Source organism: Balearica regulorum, chromosome 1, assembly GCF_011004875.1.
Source record: "Balearica regulorum gibbericeps isolate bBalReg1 chromosome 1, bBalReg1.pri, whole genome shotgun sequence".
Classification (NCBI taxonomy): domain Eukaryota; kingdom Metazoa; phylum Chordata; class Aves; order Gruiformes; family Gruidae; genus Balearica; species Balearica regulorum.
Window position 1 is genome coordinate 76,818,167 of NC_046184.1, and position 26,571 is coordinate 76,844,737.

At 41.1% G+C, this 26,571-nt stretch overlaps 1 protein-coding gene across 1 annotated transcript in view; it reads right to left on the reverse strand.

Annotated features, from left to right (window-relative positions):
* Positions 1-26,571, reverse strand: part of EFCAB6 (EF-hand calcium binding domain 6) — a 119,098-nt gene that overhangs the window by 7,209 nt on the left and 85,318 nt on the right. The window contains exons 25-30 of the mRNA XM_075742798.1: positions 23,306-23,461; positions 18,972-19,167; positions 15,598-15,786; positions 6,174-6,386; positions 2,501-2,728; positions 444-621 (exon numbers count right to left, since the gene is read on the reverse strand). Of these exons, the coding sequence (XP_075598913.1) occupies positions 444-621; positions 2,501-2,728; positions 6,174-6,386; positions 15,598-15,786; positions 18,972-19,167; positions 23,306-23,461 (1,160 nt within the window). The remainder of the gene's footprint in view (positions 1-443; positions 622-2,500; positions 2,729-6,173; positions 6,387-15,597; positions 15,787-18,971; positions 19,168-23,305; positions 23,462-26,571) is intronic.

Consider the following 26,571-nt stretch of genomic DNA (forward strand, 5'->3'; position numbering starts at 1 on the left):
GAAGAGAACACAACAGAACAGCAGCATAGCTCCGCTCTTTTAAGAGTAAAATCCAGGGTACTTTCACATCAACAGCCATCAAGACCAGTGGAACCAGAAGCACACACAAGGAAAAGACTGGTAAATCTATTTATTCAAATACCCCTGGGTATGGAAAGGGCAGTGTGTTGGGAAGGTGATGAGAAACTTGTACATGTGCCATGAGTACCCACAAACAAAGCCACGCGCTCCTTTTCCAAGGAGCAGCTAATTCTGAACAGAGACGTGAATGTATTGCCCCCAAGGCTACTGTAAGCTATTCTGCTCTGCAGTGGTAGGGTGGTACCTGGTGCAATCATGCAGGGAATGCCACTTACTAGAGGCCAGATGTTCCTATGGCTGGGACACCAGAAAGAAAACTGAATGCATCTGTTGAATAAAGCACTTTTCAGATGGTTACAAACCTAGGAAGTCTGACACTGGGATTTCTCCTAGCTTGCCGACATCCTTCTCTTTGCACGCTTTTAGTATGCCTCTCCATGTATGTTGGATGTTCTTTCTTATCTTATTTTCTATTGTTTCACAGTTAAGGACAGGTGCAGAACAAGTTGCTGTTGTCCAAGGATGTCTGGATGCTGGTATCTAAAAGCAAGAGATAATGGTAATTTTTTTTCTATCAAGTTTTACCGATTGTGTAGACAAACCACCGATGGCAAATCCAGTTTCTGGTCTTCCAGACATGAGATTAATGTACCATTTGAGCCACTTCTAAGTCTAATTTGAATTGTGTCTGCAAAACTGTAGGCAAAAATGTGAGAACATTCTTAGTGTCAAAACGACACTATTCATTTGATGGGCCTTGACCATTTTTTCTTAATTTGGCTTAACCTGTGAATCATTTATAGTTTCTCCAAACTGTTTCTTATTAAACAACAGATACCGTGTTCAAAAAAAGCAATGTATAACAATCTTAGACCAAACACAAACCAGTGCAAAGGCACTGAACTACAAAATAACATTGCTTTGATTTGTTACTGAGAGGACTCAGGTCTGCAGTGGTCCTATGCAGAGCCACAAAAGGAATTACATGAGAGGATCCCAGAGCTCAGTGTCTTTTTGATTGCTGCCTCAGCAGTTCCGTGGGTGAGCTGGAACCAAAGCCTCAGCCTACCGCTGTATGATCTGTATGATACGTGCACGAGTGGTATTTATGCTTCTAGATCCAACGTATAATCTCATATCTAGTGAGACGTCCCAGTATTATCTTGAGAGTCTCGCTGGTGCAGACTTGCTGAGGCCTCAAGTATTTGCATGCAATGAATGCTGCAGGATCATTCATCCTGGTCGGTGTTCAGGCTGGCTGAGGTCTTTCCAACAGCCATAAGTTTGGAGAGATTTAAGTTCCCTTCCTACTGTCTTATACTGCCCAATCTAGCATTCACAGACAGTAATGAGGAATTTTCCCTTGCTTTCTCTGGGAAAGGGATCAAAGCACAAAGGATGCATGTAGCTAATTGTCTGGGCTTATCAAGAAAGAACCTATAGTTCATGCAATAATCGAGCTAACGATGGGCCAATGTTTAGATTTACCAGCCCTGACAAGTTGTTTGCATCTTTAATTTGCTCAATCTGTTATTTCTTTTTCAGTAGCTAAACATCTTCATGTAGAAGTAGTCAGAAAATCCAAGCATGTTCCAGGCACTGAATAATTCTAAATATTTTATTTTTTGTTGTAGGTTTGGTTGTAGCCAAAGAACGTAGAATAGGTAGGTGCAGCTCCACAAGGGTGATATATAATTTTTCTGTCTGTCATGCTTTCCCCACCTTTCTGTGAATTCTACCTCCAGCATAAGAGGCCAGCATGGCAGTGGAGAGGACCAAAGTGTATTATTGACATGAGGTATAGGTATGGATGCAGAAGTGAAGCAAAGCTACTGCATTCCTAGTCTACTTCTCTTACCTCTCTCAGATCACTGGCCTTCACGGCAAGTCTATCAGTCAGACTATCGGGCATTAACAGCTGTAATTTGGCATCCACCAGAAAGCAGACAAGACCACCAGAATGTTTTTGGACAGGCCAATAAAGTCCTCTTGGAAAATTGCAACTGCCAATCCTGCCTCGCTTTGGCAGATGACCAGATATAAGCTGTCTATATTTTTTATGCTGCTTTTGCAGCTATTGAGCTTTTGTAATTTGGGCTGTTTACTTTGTTCTCGGAAATCTGATTGTGCTTAAACATAGAAATTTTATTTGCCATACAGCTCTGACAGATGCGTGTAAGGTAAAAGCTGAGAATGCTATTGGTATAAATTGACATATATCCTTTGACTTCAGTGGAGTTAGTCTCTGGCCCAATTTTTGTTATTGTAACAGAGTTTTATAAGTTACCTCATTTGAATGGTGGTTGTGCCTGATTTCATTGGCAATGAATAGAATACCTTCACCGAGTTCCACAGGTGGTGTTTTCAGCCTATGGACAAAAAAGAAAATCCAGAGAGTTCATAGAACAACCACACTTACGCTCTTTTGCACTTGTAGAGAAGATGATGTCTTGGGACGTTCAAGATGAGAACAGACACGTGGCTTCTGCACAGCACAGGTAGCTGGCTTGGTAGAAGTTGCAGAACCAGTTACACTGGGAGCGCTTGGTGGCATCATTACAAGTTTGGGACTGAACCTCTTCAAAACGTCCTGATACTTCAACCGTCCACTAGCACTGACATCCATTGTGTTCCAAAGATTGTCAGACTAAGGAAGAAACAGAAGATGACTTTTTAAATGCTAGTTTTAAAAAAACAGAATCCCCTTATGGACTAAAGATATGACAAAACGTATCAAAAATAAAGGGAGAGGATGACTTGGAATAGGATTCCTAGGACCCATCTTATTAAAAAAAATAATCACAGCTTCTCTGCAGAAGTGTGCACAAGGCTGGGAAAACAATGAAAGAAGGATTTCTGCAGGACATTTTTTAATTGAATTGGGCCCTTAGTGTGCTGTTTAAACTACTAAACCCTGTGATTAGACACAGTGATTGAGCTGCAGTATAGAAGAATAACGCTTTAACATGAGATGTAAATCAAATACATGGTGCACCTGTATCCTGGCTAAGTACCATTGAGGCAAATTTCTCATGCTATCAGGTGCACCTAAGTTATACCACCATCTCAAGAGGCCATTAAGGTTCCTCAGTTATTGTATTTGCATCAACAAATTATTTCACCCTGAGGGCAAAAATGAATCAGCACAAAAGAACATAGCAGGAAATCTTACCTTTACAGCCTTTAGAATCACATATAGTTACGATATGTGGCCAGGAACCGTACCTCTACAATTCAGCCAGCCTACGGAAGACCTGGGTGCAGCTGCTGATACCCTTGCTCCTGCCCATGGAGGTCCGTGTGGCTGTTTGGCCTGACACAGGGCAGGTAGCCCACCCTCTGGGCTACGTATGGAATTGTAATGATGAGGCTGGGCTGATTTCCCACTGAACAGCACTTTATTCAGTAAGTAGCTGCACTGAATTAAATGGGACTACTCATGATATAAGCTACTAATCAAAGCAAGAATTATCACAGCCTGCCCTTAAATGAGCTGCACTCATTTTGCGAGTGTTTAAAGAGTCATCAGTATGCCTTTTTTAGGGTCTTCATTATTGATTTTTAATATAAATCTAATTGGAAACCTCAGATTGCTTTTGATTTGATCTTTTTCGGCAGAGACTTAAACCCTAAAGGAAACTAGTCACCTCTTTGATGCATGTGCCAAGTTGCAGTCAAACTTCAAAGGGCAAAGGATACATTTCGAATTTCCTTTCAACTTTCCCCCATTGGCCTAGCTGCTACCACATTATGAATTATAAACAATTCTATTTTGCGCTTGCGATTATGCTTCACACTTCATACAAGGATCTCAAAGTGTATTACAAACTTCAATTAAATAGAACAATACCCTGATGAGCTGGGTTAGCTATAGTTAGAAACTATTTCAACACCCAACGAAGTGTAGCCACTTGGGGGATTGCAGATAGTTCAAGCAAGTCAAGGGAGTTCAAGCAGAGAGGAGAAAAGCGCCTGTGATAAAAGGAGGCATGTCAGTCGGCAAGATATTAATCAACACCTTGCTTGCAGCATGTTTACCATCCTTAGCCTTTTATGAAAAAGGTCACAGCATCAGGAATTCAGAAGACCAAGAAGCCAAACTTCAGGCAGAAATTCTTCATCTACTACTCGATACAGATTCCAGCTGAGCCTTGCTAATAGCAAACAGTAAGTGGCCATCATCCAGAAAAGGATAAAAGAAGACATTTTCTGTGAAGTCATCCAGACTATGACTATTAGTAACACTTCTGTAACAACTCTGAGCCATGACAACAGCCTGAACGACAGGGGTTTGGATTAGCAGTGGCAAACCCTGTACCCAGATTGGAAGGCTCTCCTGGGGCATCTTCATATAGATATACGTAGGCATTTCTTTGAGAGGCCTGTCAAAATCAAAATATCTCTGGAGATACAGGGTTTGAGTCTCACTCACACAGAAGCTGCTGCTTATATAAATGAGGCTCCTCAGGCCTGCTTCTCCTTCCTATTATGGATGACAGTTTCTATCAAGAGTTTTTTTTCCTTCACTTGTCTGAGATTCTTTTAAGTATAAAACAGCTCCTGTGTCCCTTCGTTGCTTCTTGAGTGTAAAGTAGACAGGATCTAGTCTGGAGGACTCTTCAGCTGGAGATGCTTCCCTGACTGCTTCCGAAAAAAGAAAAAAGAGATTTTTTTTTTTTTTTTTCTCACACCTCAGGAAGGTGTGCATTCTCCTGCCTTGGCCAGGGCTCAGCCGCAAGCTCACCCTGGCGCTTCTGCTCAGCGGTTCACAGGGATGAGGAGAGTATCACCATGTTTTCACTTCTGCTTTCACCTGGTGTTGAGGCTCCAGGTTCAGATCTGGCACTTGCACTTTATACCTCACCAGAAGTGTGAGTACTAGGAATAAAGCACGCAGGCCGTTTGGGGTTTTTTTCTGCTATTTTCAAGGGGGAAGTAGAAAATGTTTTTATTTTTTTTTCAGTGCTTTCATCTGCAATATCACACATGCATAGCAGTGCCCGATAACATGGCAGACTCTGCAATCTCTTTGCTGTAATTACAAGCAGGCCCCACTCCTGTCTGCAATTTATAGTAAAAAATGCTGGTGGGAAGTACAGGGCCAAGAAATCAGGGGATATGTCTGATTGAGCAAAGTACTGAAATAATTTTCTGTAGTGCAGACATGCATACAAGTTTGGAGGCTCTGTGTCTTGTGTTTCAGCTTGCTGCCAAATGCCATTGATGCAACCATGAGCATGAAGGTTAGAGTGCTGTTAAGTAAAATCTGAAATCTTTTAGTCAAAGTTCCCTCTGTTTTGTTATTCACCTAGTCTTTGGGCTAGTAAAAGTCACATTGAACCAGCATTAGCAAAGATTAAAAAAAAAGGCTCTTTTAATTTTAAGTTCAGCAGAAGCAGAATCGTATGAAAGACTGGCCTCCCAGGTTCCCCTGAGATTAGCACTGGGGTGATCGGATGGTTTGTACTGCTAGATTCATGCCATGACTTCAGTCACTCAGGCTAAATTCAAGGTTACATAAACTCTGCTGACACTAATCTGGGGGAATCTTTAACCCAGAAAAGTAGCTGAGAGGTGGCCGGGAAATGTCAAATGCTTGCCCCTTTCTTTGTCCAAGGAGGGCAGGACAAAACAGCTACCAAGAAAAAGGAATTTGCATTAGCTCCCCATGGAAGTACTTTTTATTCCATGCTGAGAAGGCTTTTTTCCCCATCAACTGGAAGTGGATTAACTTAAAACTGAAAAAAGAAACTTTTAAAATAGCAACTACACAGATAAAGAGCTAGTGAAAGAGAACTACTGTGCTTTAAATTCACACCTTCGCTATTAGCAATAGCATCTCCGTGACTTTGCCTTAGAAAGCCTGCGATTATTATAGTTCATAACCATACTCAGAGATAAGGAAAAAAATAATCTCCCACAAATGTAGCAACAAATGTTCATGGAAAGATAGTCTTAAAACATTTTCGTGTCATCCAAATTTTTAAACTACTTGCCTATACACGACAGTATGCAAACACATGTCTCTAGCCATAGCCAATTTACCCAATTGTACACTTAAACTAACAAGCAAAATAATATAGTTTTCTTACTTGTTCTTCAGTCAGCCGCTGAAAATGTTGGTTACATATATCCCAGAACTCCTCTTTTGATATAGTATTATCTTTTGAAGAGTCAATATCTTTAAACTCTTGTGCAATTGTGTTAAAGCCAGCAGTCACTCCTTCTTGTATCTGTGAGAGGATGCTTCTCTCTGACAGTTCCCAAGAAGATTTAGGCGGAATGACTTTTTGCCCTTCCTCAGTCTAGACAAAAACCATACACAGAGAATCAGTAATGGATCCACTGAATAAATTATAAATCGCGGTGTGGCATTCAGCCAGTCGAAGAGGGAAACGTCCGTGGAGAAGGCGGCCTTCGAGATCCCGCAGGCAGTAAAACCTGCTTCCAGGAATTCTGGCTTGCACCACAAAAGAGAAAAGCGACTATGCAAGTAGTTAAGGGGAAAAAATAGACTCTCTATAAATGTGATCCAACTGGTGACAGGCCAACAAAAGCACAGGATTCCAAGACTGACCTAAACTTTTACAAAGGTCTAAAAAATTGGGTGATCTTACAAAGAGGGCTATTCTGTTAATGCAGAAAAAAGGGAAGTGAGAGCTAACTAGCCCAAATATCCCAAACGTATTCTTCTCATCTGAATAGTCTTTAGCAAGCAGTGGAAATCTCTTTGACTGAAAAGGCACTTCAGTCCTGTGATGAAAGAGAGGGCAATTATTTCCCTTTCCTTTCTAAATTCCAGGTATATTTATGGCGGTACTTTTTAATCTGGTCATCCACAGCAGGGATACTGCAGCTAAACGATGCAGTTGAAGGCTGCAAAGGTACAGAATGTATGAGGGGAAGGCAGAGAAGGGGTTGTGTTAATGCTAACACAAGATGTGCACACCCCCCCCCCCTTTTTTTTTTTCCCAGTGTGTTGCTTTCCAATCTAATACCGGTGTATGGCTTTTAAAATGTAGTACTGGAGCTTATTACTGACTAAACTCCCATTAGGCATTCTGCGGGGTGGAAATCCACTCTTTGGGTAAATACAGTGGAAGGTCATATAGCAAGCAGAAATAAAAAGGACGACATACAGTTGGGTGGAATAAACTGCAGAGTAGAGTAAAGCACTGCTAGGCTTTGGTAGGGACATACTTGAGAATGCCAAAGGTCTAACTGCGCATGCAAAAGGCTACATTTCATAACGTTAAATATCAATGAAATCTATTCAGTGTTTACATTCTACCTCCAGAATTAGCAGTAAACTTCAGGTTTTTAAAATGAAGCCAAGTTTTACTTATAAAATTAGCCTCAGGAATGGCACAACGTGGAATAATAATAATAATGAAAAAGCAATACTAGAATTTTGAAGAAGAAACAACTTATTTTCAGGAATGGAAGCCAACTTTCCACCCACTGCACTGTCTAAACTAAATATGTAAAATACCTTGAAAGCAAAGTTTTCAGAAACACAAGGGGCAGCCAGTTTTACTATGGTTGTGGTAAGAGGTCCTGGTAAAAACAAAAAAAAATAATCTGTTTTTGGTTCAAAGACATTTCTTTACAGCATGTTAAATGTCACTATCATATTTTATACCCCCATGTTTAAGTATATAAGCTTTGCCACCTTCTTGCTCCATGCAATATGAAATACCGAAAAAGAAACAGATGGCTTTTGGTCCTGCGCTCCTGTTTCCTTGTCACGTCTCACATGATCATTATAACTGGATGGAAAAGAAAATATGTTTCTTACAGAACTGCAAGAAACCTGCCTCCTAATCAGAAAAGACTCTACTATCTTCAAATGCAAGTAAGACTTTTCAATATTAACCATGCTTTACATGAAACATACATGCAGGACAGGCATTATGGCTGCGTTCTTATTAAGAGAAGAAACACGAGAAGTGGAATTGTGCATGCAGATGCAGAAGTCAGGCTGTGCCATAGTCAGGAAATGAAGATTGCCGGGCATGGCCCAGCACGGGGCACACCTTCTGCCTGCCTGCCATTACTGCAACTAAAACACACTGTACTGCTGCTTTTAATTATTTTAATGAAGCCAAAGACTTAGGGAAAGCGTTACTGCCCTGCAATCTTTTAAAGAAACATATTTTGTAAGTGCAAGCTTTCCTAATTTATTTAATTTCATGAGCTTTTTATTTCATAAGACCTAATGAACTTTGATCTTAAAATGGTTAGAGAGCCAATAAAAACACAAATCACTTGTTCTTCTTGCAAACCACAGATTGAAAACTAGAAAACCTATTCAGTTATTGCATTACATTCGTCTACCACATGCAGTTAGTACATTCAGCGTATATCTATGACTGTATCATCCACAGCTAAAATAATCACCCTTAGCTGAAATAATAGATCTGGAGCCTAAAATTGCAGACTCTGGACTGGGCATCTGGACATTTACATGCCATTTCTGCAATTTGGAAGCTTATACCCAGCGTGGGCACATTTCTTAGCTTTGCTGTGTCTGACTTTAATCTCCCAAGTGAAAGGGAGCAACAGGAAAGAAGCTGCCTCAGAGCTGCGCAGCGTATGCCCCAGCAGTGCTTAGAGACCATTAATAGAAGAGTTTCTGTTGGATAGCAGAGGGGTTACTTCTCTTTTAGTGATTTCCTGATATTCGCTGCCATGTGCTCCACTGGTCCCATCAAGCTCTGTATGTACATCACTTCAGAATTCAGGGGCCAGGACTCTGCTCATGCTGCGTAGCTTCTCAGACTACTGCGTGGCCTCTGAGCAGTACCTGCCCCACACCATGGCCAAACGCCAGCTGCCACTGTAGGCTGTGAAGTCCAGATTACCTGACTGTCCTGCTCAGCTCTTCACAGGCTTTTTCGCCTTTCCTAACGGAATTTGAGAGTGCCTTGGGAGGACCATGTAAATCCACTTTCACCTCCTGCTTTCACCAAGAGAGGGGAGGCATTATTACGAGGCTTTTCGTATGGGCCACCCGATGTAGCTCGCTTGCTGTTCAAAGCAGGGCTGTGTTTTTCTTCTTTAGAAAGTTCCTTGCACAGCCTCATGTCCTTTTCTATAAATGGCATAACTATGCTGATTAGTAATAAAAGAAGGCTCCGCCACCCACACCTGCTCAGTGAAGCTCTATTCCTGCAGCTCCTTCCTGTTTCTGGAAGATTTTTCGATTAAGAGGAATTCTTAATTAGAAAGAAAATCGGTACATCAAGATAAATTCAATTTCTCTGGTCCTGTTCCCTGCCTTATCACAAGTCTGACCTCCCTCCCTTTCTGTTGGGAAACAGCTTACACAAGACGACCCTTATATCTTCCCCTGAAAAAGGATGCATTTTCCTCTTTGTATGAATGACCTTTGCCAGAAGTAATCATCCTTTTGACAGTTTACACATTTTTAGAGGCTTCTGTGCTTGGCCCACGGGCCCTCCTTTACCCTAACAACACGTATCTTCAAGTTGTTTTCCATAAATGCTCTTCCCTAAAGATACATGGAAGCAGCAGAGTTAGTTGCCTCAGCGTGGATTGGGGTGAAAATGCATTTTCTTCTCATGGTCAGATAGCCAATAATTCATCAGCCAGCCTCTTCTAGCTCTCAGAGTCTCAGCACTATACAGAACCTTGTATTTTATCCCTGGGTTACAAGTAGAGCTGTATCCTCATCTGGCAGTGATCAGTCTAGCTCCATTAACCTGAGTGCTGATTTACGCCTGCTGAGGATTTGATAGCTGGTGTGCAAAAGGAGCTTGCAATAATAAGCCCAATTATAAATAAAAGATGAAAATTCCATTGAGGGTCATTCTGTAATGTACCGTTTTCCTTTTGACCAAGTGTTTGCAGCAGACAGATTCAAGTTTTGAGGTCACATTTGCAGGATAAAATACTCTTGGTAGTGTTTAGAATATGTAATGGTATACGATAGTTTGCCAAAATGATTTGACACAATGAGTCAAAGGTGGCCCACATGCCAATATCTCCTTGTCTAGAAAAAAGCCACATTCCTCTAAATGTAATTAAAATAACTATTGTATTAGATAACTATGAAATATTAAGCCTAGGTAGAACTGGGTAAAGAAGCAGGAGCCACAGCGAGGCTTCCCTGCTCTTCTGTCTCCCCAGCAGCGTCTAGTTCATCAGCGGTACGCCTGATGGTCTGATACTATGTCCCCTACTTTTCATTATCCCTACTTTCTCCTTTTCCTCTACTCATAGTAAATATAGAGTGAAAGACTTTCATCCCAAGGAACAATTTGCCATTTTAAAATTCCATTAGACTCTTCATTACTCAGAACAGAGAAGGAAAAGGAGGTACGGCTTTGGCAGGCTTCTCAATGGGGAATCTGTCCCAAAACAGATATCCTGGCACAATGAGCGACAGTGCATTGTAGTGATGGGGAGGGCACCGCACAGGAGACCAGGGGCAAGGAAAGGGCATTTTCAGTATGGATAAAGAGAAACATGAAGTTAGATCATGGTGTAAGGAAAGCTTTAACGTTTCTCAGCATGAAGCAGATGTAATACTGGAAAACAGATGCAAACATGCAGGTATCCCAGAAGGGGTATTTCCCTGGAGCACAGCTGTTCTACACGAGGACAAAGTTTGTGGTGCTGCTGGCTGAAGGTAGGGACATAATCAGCAAGCCTGCTGATCTCTGCTGCTGGTGCAATGGATCATGACTGATGACAGAGTTGTCTGATCAGATCAGGGGTCCAGAACAGGAGGGCCCAGAGATTCAACAGATGAGGACAGTGAGTAATGAATAAACCTGTAAAACTCCCACTCCCGAGACAGGGAAGAGCACCACCTCTGTAGAGCAGGTCCTTAGGTATTCCTGCTGCAATTTCACAGGTAGATCATGGCAGCAAAACGAACTTCAGTTCCCCACACCTGAACACAGTGCACAAGGGCTGGGTTAGTAACACTGCTGAATTTAGGAAGCAAGGTTGTGGAAAGACTGAGGGATATCAACATCTCTATTGCATAGGGGGGTTTTTTGAGCTCCAAAACTATATGTCACAACAGATACACTGTAGAGCTGCACTCTGGATTTCATCATTTGCAAGCAAATCAGCGTTTGAGGAGTCACAGCATAGCTGCCCTCATGGAGCTGGTAAACTGTGGCAGTGCTGTCCCCTCTGTTGATTTAGGAATAGTTTCCAAGATCACAAGGATGCTGTTTTGTTTGCATTTTATAGGAAAGGGTTGTAGCAGCCACTGCTGAGAGCAATGTGATGTGAGAGCAAGTGGCTTTAGCTCTGTAGATGCTCCACCAGCAACATGCCCAGCAAAGACGGAGACAGTGATGATGTACCCATGCTTTTCACTAGCAAATAGCAGAAACTAGTCCTGGACCTCAGTCCTGGGACCTGGAGGTACAGTTCTCACAGTGCTAGGCTTCAAGAAGCGATGTGAACTTGCTATACCGGCAGGAATCCTCTGATGGGTACTGGTCCAAGGAGAAGCTCGCTCTCTGTCAGGAAGAGTATCAAGGATGAACAAACAAGCCTACAGTTTTGCAGGCAGGTTGATTAGATGGAACTGGCTGAAAACAAAAAGCACTCAGCTGGTGAAGAAGGCACTCTGCAGCATGAGACAGACTGCAAAGAAACTCAGAACAGGAAGCTAAACACAAGCAAAATTGGAGAATTTAGTGTGGAAACAAAGTTCAGGGTGAAGCTAAATCAAATGCCTGATTTCATATTCAAATGTTCTGCAAATTTTTCTGCAAAGAAGTCCTGGAAGTCAATCTGAATTCCAAATGTCATCATTTTAGATGAAATCACATTTTAAAAAACAACCCCAAAACCCCACAACTTTGCTGAATATGTTTCTACTCACTCCAGTAATCCCCTTTGTCAGCTGAAAGACCCACATGTCAGCAAACCCCTTGTTATCTCAGTTTCTGCCCTTGAACAGGCACAAGCGATGATCTGTCCCTTCTCTCTGTCATCTCCTCAGCCTGACCTGCTGTCTTTCTACTCACTGCTGGACTTGACAGGTGAAGTTTTACTAAGCTTGCAGCAAATCACTCAGCACTCTCGGCTCCAGAAAGGCTAAACAACAAATTGTTTGGCCCTGATCATAATCCCTCCTTTCCCCATATACTCCCCACTATAGTGCAGCTCTGCTGATCCTGTATGGACACCTTGCCGTTCCAGACCTGATCAGCATGCCCTGAACTATTGCTTTTAAGACATTCTTTACTTTTTTCCCTTTTCACATCTGAAATAGCTCACAGTGGGGAAGGACATGCGAGTGCATGTTCTTTTGTGGGGGTATGATTCCCAAGTGCAGCCTTCCTTAGGCTGGACTGCATTAGCCACTTATTTTAATGCAGAAGAGCTCCACCCTGGCCTTACTAATCACAAGACTGGAAGGTCAGTCAAGAAAAGTTCATGATGCGTATTCCCAGCTCCAGGGTCTGGACTTTTACAGCTGTTCTCAGAGAGTACCCTGGTGGTTAATAGCATCCCACCTAAGACAACATCCTCCTGTCTCCTTCCTCAGCTCTTCTGCAGTTGGTTAGCAACATCCAAGCTAAGCACCATAACCTTGGTTCCTTCTTATCTGAATATTGCTTAAAATACTTTACATTTCTTTAACTCTATTTTTGTATAGTATAGCTCTACAGAGTTGTATTTCAGTGGCATCCTGCTCATATACAGCTGCTGTAGTGCGTATTCTATAGTCAATCAGAACGTAATGCTCATCAACATATGTCAAAGCTATCAAAAGATCTATGTGACGCACAAAACATTTAGAAATAATTTCCGCAAGATTTTTTTTCATCTCCCCTTATTCAGCTGTTTTCTAAGGAAAAAATACAACTTAAACCTGTATGGCTTTTAGGTTTGTGAATGTTTGCCTTTGTGGTTGTGGGTTTTATTTATGAGGTGCCATTTGAGACAAAAGTCATCCCAGGCTCATACTTTACTAGTTCAGTAAATTTTCCATACTTTAATGATCAAGCTGCATACTTTACTTGTTACTTTTTAATATACTTCAATGATCAAATTGTATAGCATAATGATCAGTTTTCCTAACGTGCCTGAGTGAGTTGCATACCTCATTAATTTAGATACATACTTTACAGGTGAAAATTGTAGTGCGTTTGGATGAAGTGAATAATTTAACAACCGGCCTTCTCTCAGAACCTGCACAGGAGCCCAGGAATACGTGTGAACCCAGGGTGGGATGAAATTGCAAAGGCGTGGGAAATTTTGGGTTGAACCCAAAATGAAAACATGAGATTTGAGAGCATCTGGAAGCTGAACCAGCCCTGTGAACCTGGTTTGTATTTGTTTTGTCTTTTCAAAAATGTTCCCTTGTGGATTAATTTGAGATTTTAATGATGGATTTATCCCTTCTACCCCTAACAGAGCACAGAAAATTATTCAAGGTGAACACACAATATTGAAAAAAACCAGTCTCCAGTCCTGCCATGGACCGAGTACCTCCTGAAAGATATGGAGGTAGCTTACTTTTTTGCTAAGTTGAGGTGGAAAGTATTCAGGGTCTTGGAGGACCAACTGTTAAAGAGATTTTGTGTTAAAAGTACACCCTTGCCGAGTTCGATCCCAGTAACTGTGCAGCTTGTCAAGTTGTTAAAGGAGGCTTAGCGCCTACTTTGAGGATGAGAAGACATTACAGCAAAACCTTCCCTAACAAAAGCAGCTACCTATTCTAAAGTTAACAGGAAAAGCTTGCTGGTGGGTCAATATTACAGCACACAAACACATTCTTAAAATAATTAGACAGCTATGTTATATTTCCTACAATTGGTCTTTCTGCTGGTATGACTCAGTTGAAAGTTACTGAATTTATACCAGCATAAAAGCAGGAAAGGTGGAAATGCGGCATTTTCTAACCTATACAAATTATTCCACTGTTTTACACTTGAGAACAATGTAATCTATGATATCTGTTAAGATTGCATTTTAATTTTAATAAGCTGAAAATATTTAAAAATCCCCAACTATTTTTTAAATAACTATAATTAAATGTAGTCCTGCCACTAAGGACAAAGTAACAGTTGCACTACTATAAATATTAATGCTAAATTTACAGAGAATAAAATACATTTAAGCAACCTTATAAAATTTTGAATAAAGCTACACTTATAATAAGCACTTTGGTAAAGCTATGCTTATTGGTAACTGACACGCATAGATAAAGTCTCTAACTCGCTACAAAAGCCTATAACACATTACAAGCGTTTGGAGCTGTTTATGGGTCCTCCTTCATTCGAAACCTATGGTCCCTCCTCCTCCTCCTCTCGTGAATCACTCAAGCCCTGCAATTATTTGAAGCCTGACAGACTTTGACTCGGGATGTGAAGAGGCTGAGACAGATCTCACTGGTTTTCCAGCTTCTACTTTATGACACAAGATTTAATCACCATATAGCTCTATACGGATTTGTTTAGCACAACAATCTATTATCGCCATGGCAATAAAGTGGTAGGCTTTTTATATGGTTTTCCATTGGGTGATGATTATTATTTTTCTCATTTTATTTGTGCTTTGAGCATATACTTTTGAAAATGAAACATAGTTACTTCTTAGAATATAAGATGCAAGTTAATTCTCTTTTTTTTTTTTTTTTTTTTTTTTTTAGAACTGTTTTTTATCCAGCTAGTAACCAGCTTTCACATCCTTAGCCAAGTTCAGAAATGAGCTGTAAGGTAATGTCATGTGAACTCCTACACCCTCAGATGTGCTTATACCCACTTCCTGCTGGGTAAGGCAGACTTAGAGGGGAGAAGCCAGAGGAAAGGGAAGGATTGTGACATTAAAATAGGACAGAGATGTCTTTTACTTACACCTTTTGATAATGTTCCTGTTATTTACAAACACAGTAGGGATTGCTGCACTGATAAAAGAAAGCGATTATGAACTGAAGGATCTGTTCCTGTGGTCTGCGCCAAGTGAACGAGTCCAAGTGAGGCACTATGGACACAAACCTCTGTGACAGAGAAACAGCAACTCTAGTTTTATTTGAGTTGTTGCGGCATGCATTGAATATGCATCAGAAGGCTCTGTCCACAACTGCAGTCAAGATTTTCTCTGTTCTTGACTAATCTCTGTGTTTAACCTTCCTGCTACACCTACACTGCTATTACTGCTTGTCACCAAGGACCTCGAGGGCTTCCCACTCCAGTCAGTCCTCTGTCCAGCCCTTACCAGTCCATCTAGACAGGTCAGGGATCATTGGGCATATCTGGATATCCCACAGCCTACATCACCCCATTGAGGCCATCTGGCTGTATCCGTGGTCACGCTTTCAGCTTGCCACATGTACAGACCTAAATAAACATGAGTGCAAGACTTAATTTCTGAGAGCAGTTTATAAGGAGACAAGGGCTTCCATGGCGTTCAACTGAGATCAACAGAAAGATATGTGAATCTGCTTGCTTAGTTAGTCAGTCATTTCTAACACATCAGATTGTATATTTTAAAGAAATATATTGTAGCTTTTCTTACCTCTATGAGGTCATCTATGTTTTTCAGGAAAACTTTCCAGTCTACTGTGAAGTCCTCACAAAGGTTAAGGTTCTTGAGAAGGTGCCTGAACTGCTTGTCTGATAATTTAAAGCAGAAATGGTCAAGTACTTGTTGAAATTCCAGTGCTTTAATCACTCCAGTGTCATCTTTATCAAATAGAGAAAATGCCTGAGAAGCAAGAATTCAAATTATTTAAGCCAGCCTAGACATTCCAAAAGAGAAGTCTTTTTTAGTAACCATTTAGGAGTTCACATGGAAATGCCTGAAACCCATATGCCTTTTACTTGAGGGTGTTTCATACATGAAGAAACAAAACACATTTCTCAGAATCTTAATTTGAAGCTTTCCTTTCTTTCAAAAATGATATGCAATTGTCGAAATAAGCCAAAAATACCCTGTATTTCTGTACCACATGTAAATATAAGTTAAGGAAATAAACAACAACCTACAGTAAAAGCAAGAAGGCATATCAAATATCCAAACATTCCAGAAATGGTAGTAGTTAAGACAAGAGAGGAGACAAATTAAAATATTTAAGGGCTGCCTTAAATAATTTTAATTAAAATATTTTAAATTAAACTCACCTGACCATATTTAATATACCTTTTGTTCCCTCCCTCCAATAATTGTCCCTGACAGGGCAAGTTTGTTTTCTGCTCCCTAAAGGACTCGATAGTCCTTCATCCTCATTAGCTCCAGCTCAAGGCTTACTTGCTCTCTTCTCGTCCTCCCTCGCGCAAAACGTCCAACCTGTTCTTTGTGGGAGTTTTCCAAAGGTTTCCCAGAGGAAACAGATTAGGTTGAGCATAGTTGCAGCAGAAGACATGCAAGGTAATAGTCCAAATGAGTGGCAGAAATGCCAAGGTCTAGAAAAGTTGTGGGTCATATCCACTCTCATTCTGCCTGGCTGATACTAACTTACCATGCCCCCTTGTTTTATTCTGCCCCTTTATTTATGATGCTGCACATATAAATCAGTGATTCCATAAATGTAAATGAATACTACAACTTTCAAAACTTCAAGTTAAAGTCCTATTAATTGGCTAAGACTATAGCATATTGGCATAATACAGAAATTTTTGTTTTAGTGTTAGAACTGTTCTAAATAATGGGTTTAAAAACGTGTATTTTCATGTACGTGAACCATGTCTACTGGCAAAACAAATGCTACCACATCCAAAGGACATTGGAAAGGAATCCTTTGATCACTACAGAGGATTCTGTAACTTCTTAATATGAAAGCTTCATCTTTGCTAACATACTGAAAGTCATACGGGGAAAACAAAGCATTGAGTATATAGAATGCATTGTACCAAGTGTCATGAAAATGAATGGGAAATTTTTATACTGACAGAGAGGACGCACCTGAACTCTTCAACTATTCATTATGAAACTTCAAGGGCCTGTATTCAGATGTAGAAATGTCATGGATAGGATGTGATTTTTTTTCCCCTTTTTTTCAACTAGGTAGGAACTTTCTAGGAACGGTGCTTTCAGAGCTACCGATTTAACAAAATATTTTGTGATGAGCTTATGTCTTTAGAGTCCCACATCACATAAGTGGCAGCAACTATTACTCAAAAAATGGCTCAGAAGAAAATGGAGCACTTCCTTATTTTCTCACGTAAGGGAAATAAGAAAAAGTTCTGCTTTTTCATAGCATGGTGGACAAAGTCTGGCTCTCCATGGAGAAAATTTCTTGGTCTCTGAAGTTATATTAACCACCAAATGGTATCCTAAAAGATTAAATGGATGATTTGTTCATGCCAAAAGTCATTTTCAAATCACACTCTCAGCATACAAAACCGTGACCTTCTCCGTTCCCAAGACACGCAGGGATGAGAGGATAGATATTGTCTTCTATTAAAATTTAACAAACACTGACCTGTGCTATTGAATTTATCCATTTCTTATTTCAATAATGCAGAGCATAGGAAGGATTTTTTTCCCCTTACTATGAAAAAATGTAAAGTGATTATATAAATATTTCAGTATCCTGTTCAATAGTTACTCTATTTGGCCAAAAATGTCATTGTGGCCCCAATAAGTTTATAAACATCACAGGAGTCTCCAAATAGCATGAAAAGAGATTTCTGTAAAGAATCAGCAGCTCCCACGGTACTACTTTTTTTTGGGTGCTTGCACCAGTGACATCACTAGTGACATCTTTATTGGAAGCCTGTGTTATTTTTAACTGCAGGACACAGTCCACAGATTGAGATTTCAGAAATGCAGCCATTGATGACCGGGAATTTCTACTCCCCTTGTCTTCCTAGTCCCCCCTCCCTTGTTCAGGCAGCAGCTCTCCCATGACTACACACAACTGATCAGGCTTTTGTCATTTTAAAGTTCCCTGACCCAGGTCATTGGGCAGGAAGTCAAGTACTGGTTTTGACAGAGGGCAGGTGGACCGTATTGCTGGGGGTACGGGGGTAGCGAGACCACCTTTGCAGGCATAAGCCTGCCTCTAAAGCCATGAGCTTAAACTGGACCTGAAGCTGCAGGTGCAGATGAGATGGCTGTACAGTTCTTTGATAGGAATGTTTCCTTCAAAGTCTTTTTGATTATTCTTTCCCATGCTTGAAAACAATCTTACTGTGGCATCAAGAATGATTTAGTCTAAGACTGCTTAACGTACAGTGTTTTTTCATTCAGGGCTTTCAAAATTCTAGGGAGAAGTGGTTGTTTTTATTTTTCTATTTTTACAGGTGGGAAAACCAGGAAACTTGCTGCTCAGCAGCTAATGCACCTTATCTATCTGTGTCAGAGTCAGAAGTGGCCAAGAGCATAAAATGGAGATAGTCACAGAGCCCCAGCTGACCGGTGCTGACTTCTGCAGCCACTATAATGTACTCATATCTGACCATATGTCTGTATTCTCAGTTCCTACATGATCCTTTCATCTCATGCTGATGAAACCATAATGCCTGCCTGCAGCAGCACATTATATCTACATAGAATAAGTCTCAGCTTAGGAAACTCAGAGCTGTTTGAAAGACGTGATATTTACATGCTTGGGACACAATTTACAGACAACTGTAGGAGGAAAAGGAGCTTGGGGAAGAGAGGAAGGTCCTGATAATTTACTATTTGCTTTTTCCTTTCCAATCCTTTCCGTCAGAAAACCTCTAGGCTTGATTTGATATGCTTGTTTTGTGGAGTTACTAGAATACAATCAATTAAAAGTCTGCAGTTGTCAGAAAATGCTATTTCTACATAGGCCAAGGCTGTTGGCAGCACTCGATTAATAGCAGAAAAGTTATGAAAGCCTTTGGGTTAGTCCCCAGCCAGGCAGGCAAAAAAAAAAAAAAAAAAAGAAATTAAATAAAATGCTATGACCACATGAAACTTACCTTGTACAGTAAATCATAAGACGATGCAACTATTTCTTTTATCTTAATTAGGGTCTGTTCTAAGCTGAGTGCTGCAAAGCTTGCAGGTGGTGCAGCCTGCTTTTGTCTCTGTTGGTATTTAGATGCTCTGCCATCATCAATTGCTCTCAGGAAATCAAAATAAGAGAGCTTGCTGTCATGAATGCTGATTCCTAAGCTAAGGGAAAAACACAGAATGAGATATCAATGATTTTAAATAATTATCTCACTGTTGTCTGTACTGATTAATTATGATGATGTATTATTTGTACTGCAGCAGCACTTCAGGGTATGCTTGTGCTGTCAGTGTATAAATCCTGTTAGTTTCAGCCCAAGCTCCTTCTCAGGTCTAAGCCACCAATCCTCAATAGCTCTTTTTCAGACTGGCAGCCTGTCACAAGTGGGGTTCCCCCAGGGATTGATACTGGGCCCAACACTGTTTAATGTCTTCATAAGTGATCTGGATGATGGGATCAACTGCACCATGATGAAGTTTGTGGACGATACCAAACTGAGTGGGGAAGTAGAAGGGAGAGCCACCCCACAGGAAGACCTGGATAGGCTGGAAGAGTGGGCTAACAAGAACCTTATGAAGTTCAACAGGAACAACTGTAAAGTCTGGCACCTGGGAAAATATAATCCAGGAGTGCAGCACAGACTGCGATCCACCAGGCTGGAGAGCAGCTCTGTGGAAAGGGACCTGGGGGTTCTGGTGGACAACAAGCTCAATGTGAATGAACAGTGTGCTGCAGCGGCAAAGAAAGCCAACAGGGTGCTGGGTTGCACCAACAAGAGCATCACCAGCAGAGATAAAGAAGTCATTATCCCACTCTACTCAGCACTTGTCAGGCCAAACCTGGAATAATGTGTTCAGTTTTGGTCCCCACTATACAAAAAAAGATGTGGACAAGCTGGAGAGGGTCCGGAGAAGGGCCACCAGGATGATCAAAGGACTGGGAAGCCTGCCACATCAGGAAAGGCTGAGAGAATTGGGTTTGCTCAGCCTTGAGAAAAGAAAGTTTAGGGGTGACCTCATCACCACGTGCAAGTACTTAAAGGATTGCTACAAAGAAGATGGAGACTCCCTTTTTACAAGGGGTCACATGGAAAAGCCGAGGGGTAACGGGTGCAAGTTTCTTCTGGGGAGGTGCTGATTGGACTCTAGAGGAAAATTTTTCACAATAAGAACAATCAGCTGTTGGAATATTCTCCCCAGGGATGTGGTGGTGTCTCCAACATTGGACACTTTTAAGATTTGGCTGGACAGGGTGCTGGGCCATCTTGTCTAGATGGTGCTTTTGTCTAGACAGAGCTTTTGCCAAAAAAGTTTGGACCAGATGATCCTTGAGGTCCCTTCCAACCTGGTATTCTATCATTCTATGAATCCAATCAATTAGATGCAACCACACTCTCAGATGCAGATCCAGGTCAATCTCGAGATCCTCAAGAAGAGACCTGCTTTAGCCTGGGCCGAAGTGCACAACCTTCCAGTCCATCAGCATTAATTTTGTGCTTTTTAAACACAACACAGTATTTTGATCACAACCTACTGCTGAGCTTACCATCCCCAATATGTCCAGAGGACACGTAGGCTCCAAAACTTGTCCTTGAATCTCCTTTTCATGTCACAGTGTAAACACAATCTAATAGACTCTGTTGAGGCAGAGATGTTCCTTGTGCTACGTGCTGGTACTTTCCTTTGACTTTCTGCTTTACAAAAATACCTTTGATTCGCAGATGCTGAAGTGCTGCTTAAGCCTCCCAATACATCGTGGTCATTACAATTCTGAGAGAAAAGCACAGCCACATGCAGCCCAGGAAGCTGTTACCAGACATGAGATGGGACATCCAGTACCACTCCGTGATACATTTCCTGGATGTACCAGCACAGGTCTATACTCACTCACGATTCCTCTACCACATGGGAGGAAACCAAACCAGGTTCCATACAATGCTTCTTCTTACGTTTGTGATAAAAGAGCTTACCTTCCCTCTCAACCTGTGCTTCACTCTGCATGGTTTGGTGGGCCACTAGAGAACTATTTTACAGGTTCTTGCTAGGACTCAGCCTTACTGTGTCTCAGGCACTGGCCCTCCCTCCTTTGGTGTGTCCACTGAGCTGCACAGAGGGCTGTCACACTTGGCCCAGCAGCTGTGTCCAGTTAGGGTTTCTCTTCTGATCACTTGTGGTCAGGCTGTACCTGGAAGCCCAGCCCACAGGCTCTGCAGGCTGCGCTCACAACTTTGCTGAACTTCTGTCTGTCAGCTGAAACATCTGCTGGATTACAGACACTGGGGAATTTCATGTTCCGTCACATCGGAAATTCAGTGGGTTACAGAGCTGACTACAGATAGCTCCAGGTAACAACAGTGAATATATTTTTACATCAAATATCAGCATGGGGAAATACAAGCTCTTGCATATAATTTGGGGATTTTTTTTTTTTTTTTTTTTTTCAGAGGACTTTGTTACCAAACTAATTTTTATTCAAAGATGTTTTACCATAAAAAGACTGGAATTAAAGCAAGCCTCACATATGCAGAAAATATGTGAAAATAAAAGTTATTTAGCATGAAAAACTAAGATGACATGAATAGCATTAAAAAAAAAACCTGTTCCATGAAAAACTACTTTCCTCTAATGTCCTGTGCCTTGTGACCACTTAATGACAAGACACCTGGTATCTTTTAAACAAGGACTTCAAACCTGTCTAATGAGCCTGTAGAGTTCACCACCACAAGGGATACAATAGCAGGGACCTGCTCTGCTCTCGCTTACCCAGTACAAAGCCAGTGCAGTCAGTTTATGGAATTTCCTACCATTGAAAGACAATCAGCCTCCAGACTACAGCACACATTGGGCATTTTTGATACAGACCCATTGGCTCCCATCAAATTATTCCAGATTGACCTTAGAGTTACCATCTATGGAGAGGGTTTTAATAGACTTTAATAATTTTCTAGCCAGTTATCAGAACTATAGATTCTTTACACACATGTATTAGGTAGACAATTCCTATGCTGTAGGGGAAAGGCTGGACTTTTTTAGTCTTGCATCCAGCTTTTTTGTTAGAATTATGGTCAAGGCAAGTCCTAGAAAGCCAAGACTTGACAGAGGGGAGATGGCCCCACTACACAACCCTGATTTTCTTGTTTAAAACTGAATTACTGTAACATAGTTTTATCATCTGTTTCCACAGTAAATCACTGGGGACCAATGCCTCAGCTACCAATCACCAGAATATCCAGTTTCAAGAATGTCTAATTAATGGGGAGAGCCAGTAAAACAAAGAGGAAGCTTTATAAAACAGCCTGGAAAAGAAATTAACTATAGACCCCATATCTGCTAGTAAGAAAAAAAATATTCAAGAGCCCTGATTTTGCATCTTGCAGCTGCACAGCACTCCCACATACTACCCGTGTCAAGCTGGCTCCAATATTGGAGACAGTGTGTGGAAAAGGAAATAATCAACACCATTTCAGCGGAGAAATAAATTGCCAAGTGGGCATTAAAATTTTAGTAATAAAACTAAATGCATATGCTAATCTACTCTGTATTATTTAGAAAAGACTATTTTGGATCAAGAAAGGAATAATCTGCACAAAATTACAATGAATGGAGGTGTTTATCATCAAGAGGTCTTTGAGAAAGAAACAAGCAGCAGATTCCTATTACGGTTTCAATTCATAAAAAGTTGATCACCCAATTAAAGGTGAACTGTGAAAAGACTTTTGAATTTTATTTAAAAAAAAAAAAAAAAAGAGAGCCTGGTCTGGCAGGGTCTGGAGCACAAAACACATGACCAAAACCAATGATCTTTTGGGGACTGTTTGGGGCAGAGAACCCCAGCTACCTAATATCGGAGCAGGTCCTTTGTGTTCTTCAGCCACTACAAAAGAGATTTTTCTTCTTACTCATATTAACACAGAGAATTAAAAGCATAGTTTTTCATGGCAGCAGCATTGGATTGTTTGAAAGTTATTGCTATTTTATAACCCGATTTAATTTTGTTTCTATTTTGAAGAGGATCTGTTTCACATACTTGCTCTATTAAATTGAAATTAAATAAACAAACCAAACTAGCAAACAAATACACATACTCAAAGCATACCTTTTTACATAAGAAGCCATTTCACTCTCATTACCTGCAGAACCAATACATTACTTAAAAATATGTTTCACTTATATACAGTTTTCAGCATATGGGTAGCTCCATTAGTTTTAACAGAACTTCTTACATGCTTAACACTAAGTAGAAGCTTATAGGCTTTGCTGGGTGTGACCAAAGAGGTGCTTAGGAGATAATCATACAAACCTGTTTAGAAGACTACTGAACTGGTCATGATCAAGGTAATAGTTGAATTCTTGTAGTATCCTGTGCAGGTCACATACTGTTACATAGCCATCTCTATTTTTATCCACTTTATGAAAGAGCTTACTGAAATCTTGGAAGTAATCCCTAAATTTATCCCTGAAAGACAGCAGATGTTTATTTTAGCTCCTTTGTTAAATCAGATAAAAAGGATACAAACAAATGTACAAAATAGGGTTGGAGGGGCAGAGAAAGATTTTTGAACTTATTTGGGTGTGGTAAGTTCATATAATTTATTCAAAGACTGCCAAATAGTTCAGAAATACACCTGAAACCCAACATCTTCCCCTCCCCGCCCCATTTAATTTGCACATGGAATTGCGTGGCTCAAGCCTCTCATTGCAAACAAATGCTCCTTGGGCGATTAACTGGTTCCTCTCCCTGTTCAGAGCCGCAGCTACAAAACAGTGCTCTCTTTTAAAGCCTGTGCAGATTGGAATTACAAAATATTAAATGGTAAGGATCTGGCAGCATACTTTCTGCAATTCGAGGCTCCTGAAACTTTGACATAACAAGAATTATTTCAACAAAAACACCTGAGCAAAACCTGGAGTAGCGCAGGGCCTGGTCCATGCCCATGGCAAGAAGTGCAGAGCTTCTGCTCACTCACGTGGACTTTGGATCAGCACCTTAAAACATCTCTATTTATCATTTCTTACACACGATCAAATTCAGCCCTCAAAATCTTGACTCTTCCTCCCACTTTATTTTGTTACTCATACTTGACTGACATCAGGGACCTTTTGATCAAACTTTGGAGACCCAAGCAATATTCCTCTCTACCTCTTGATTCAACACAAGCCTCTCTGCGTTTCGGCTTAAGAGGACAAGGCAGGCACAAACATCTCTCCTTACTGCATGTCCTCAACTAGCAAAGTCTCTTAAGATTAATGCAAGTTAAAATAGTAGTGAATTACGTCTTGATGCAGATTACCAAGAATACTTAAATTATCTATGTACATTCGGCACTTACAAGATGATACCCTTATGGCAAAAACGACAAGTTTGGATCTGGGTTAATACCTACAGCTGCACTCCATTAGCTCTGGGATTGCTCTTTCTGACAGCCCTAGGGTACGGAGCATGGAGGCTGGGTTCGTTAGAGAGTCAGGATTTGTAGTATAAAAGGCGTATTACGGTGATAACACAGTTCAACAGTGTAACTGACATAATCAAGCATGGTTCACTGCCTCAGCCTCTCACCAAGTCTGTCTGTGGATCTAACAGCTCAGACCAGTTCACTCTGCTCCTTATTAAGCCACCGTCAGTCAGCCAGCACCCGAACCTTATATTTTTTTCCTTTGTAGGAACAGGGTCATAGAATCATAAAATAGTTTGGGTTGGAAGGGACCTTTAACAGTCATCTAGTCCAAACCTCCTGCAGTGAGCAGGGACATTGTAAACTAGATCAGGTTGTTCAGAGCCCTGTCTGACCCAACCTTGAATATTTTCAGGGATGGGGCATCTACCACCTCCCTGGGCAACCTGTTCCAGTGTTTCACCACCCTCTTTGTAAAAAAATTCTTCCTTCTATCTACTCTAAATCTACCTTCCCTTAGTTTAAAACCATTACCCCTTGTCCTATTGCAACAGGCCCTGCTAAAAAGTTTGCCCCCATCTTTCTTATAAGTCCCCTTTAATTACTGGACGGCTGCTATAAGGTCTCCTCAGAGCCTTCTCTTCTCCAGGCTGAACAACCCCAACTCTCTCAGCCTGTCCTCACAGGAGAGGTGCTCCAGCCCTCTGATCACTTTTGTGGCCCTTCTCTGGACTCGCTTCAACAGCTCCACGTCTTTCCTGTGCTGAGGGCTCTGGAGCTGGATGCAGTACTCCAGGGGTATCACCAGAGTGAAGTAGAGGGGGAGAATTGCTTCCCTCGACCTGCTGGTCACGCTTCTTTTGATGCAGCTCAGAATATGGTTGGCTTTCTGGGCTACAAGCACACATTTTTCATCCACTAGTACCCCCAAGTCCTTCTCCTCAGGGCTGCTCTCAATTCCTTCATCCCCCAGCCTGTATTCATACCAGGGGTTGCCCTGACTCAGGTGCAGAACCTTGCACTTGCCATTGTTGAACCTCATGAAGTTCACATGGGCCTACTTCTTGAGCTTGTCCAGGTCCCTCTGGATGGCATCCTGTCCCTCAAGTGTGTACTCAGTTGTTATACGGCTAACATGGGACATGCTAAATCTCATATGTATTTTAGAAATACTCAATAAGTCTTTTCAGACTCTCATCAATGTCCTCAGAGGTGTCTGATCTCAGCTGCAGTTACTGGTGCTCTCTTTCCTCTCGCAGTATTGCAGAATCCTTGGTTTTCCATTTGTTTTCAAGAATCTGTAAGTTCAGTATAGCCTTTACAAGAACAATACATTTTCCTTCCCAATTGTTTCTCCTAAGAATTTGTCCTTTTGGACTTTGCACTTCATATAATCAAAGAGCAATTTCCCCACAGCCCTCAGGGCCCAGGAAATACGATTGTGTATGCAAACAGCAACACCTACTTTAAAAATCTGAATTATGATATGACTTAGGTGGGTTGTTAGCAATTTATTATGTGCTTCAGACCCACTGTACCTTCCACTGTTATATGGACTAAATTGAGAGTGCTGGGACTCGCTGCTTAACCAAGTTTCAGCTGGCAAGAAACCATTTTTCAATTATATTCTTCTCAAGTTCAGTGAAAGTACAGATCACTAGTCAGTTTCACAGCTTGCTTGAACCGTCTTTTAACAGTTTTAACTCAGCTCACCATTGTATTCAGGATATCTGGATATCCTTCATTCCTTACAAATAATTTCAGGTTTGAGCTGCTGAACAGGGCACTGTTGCTAGACAAAATTTCTGGGACTCCATACCCAAACAAATAGAGCATTAGTGTATGCTATAACATATTCCAATGTTAAATTCAATCCAAATGCAATTTGAGGTTAATGCCCTAGTCAGATACTTACAACAGATTTAGATGAATCAACATACAGTCTTATCTTTCACATTTTTCCACAGTCTTGTAAGCATCCTGTATTCTGTGAGGCACGTCAGATCATAACACATTTACATCACTATGCTATTACATCTGAAGCGTATGCTGCTAAACACAGAAAACTCTAATCTGAATTGGTTATATGGGCTTGGTATGCAATGCCCTCGCTACCCAACAGGTGGTAACCTTCATGACTCTCTGCATTGTGTCATCTTCTGTACAGCCT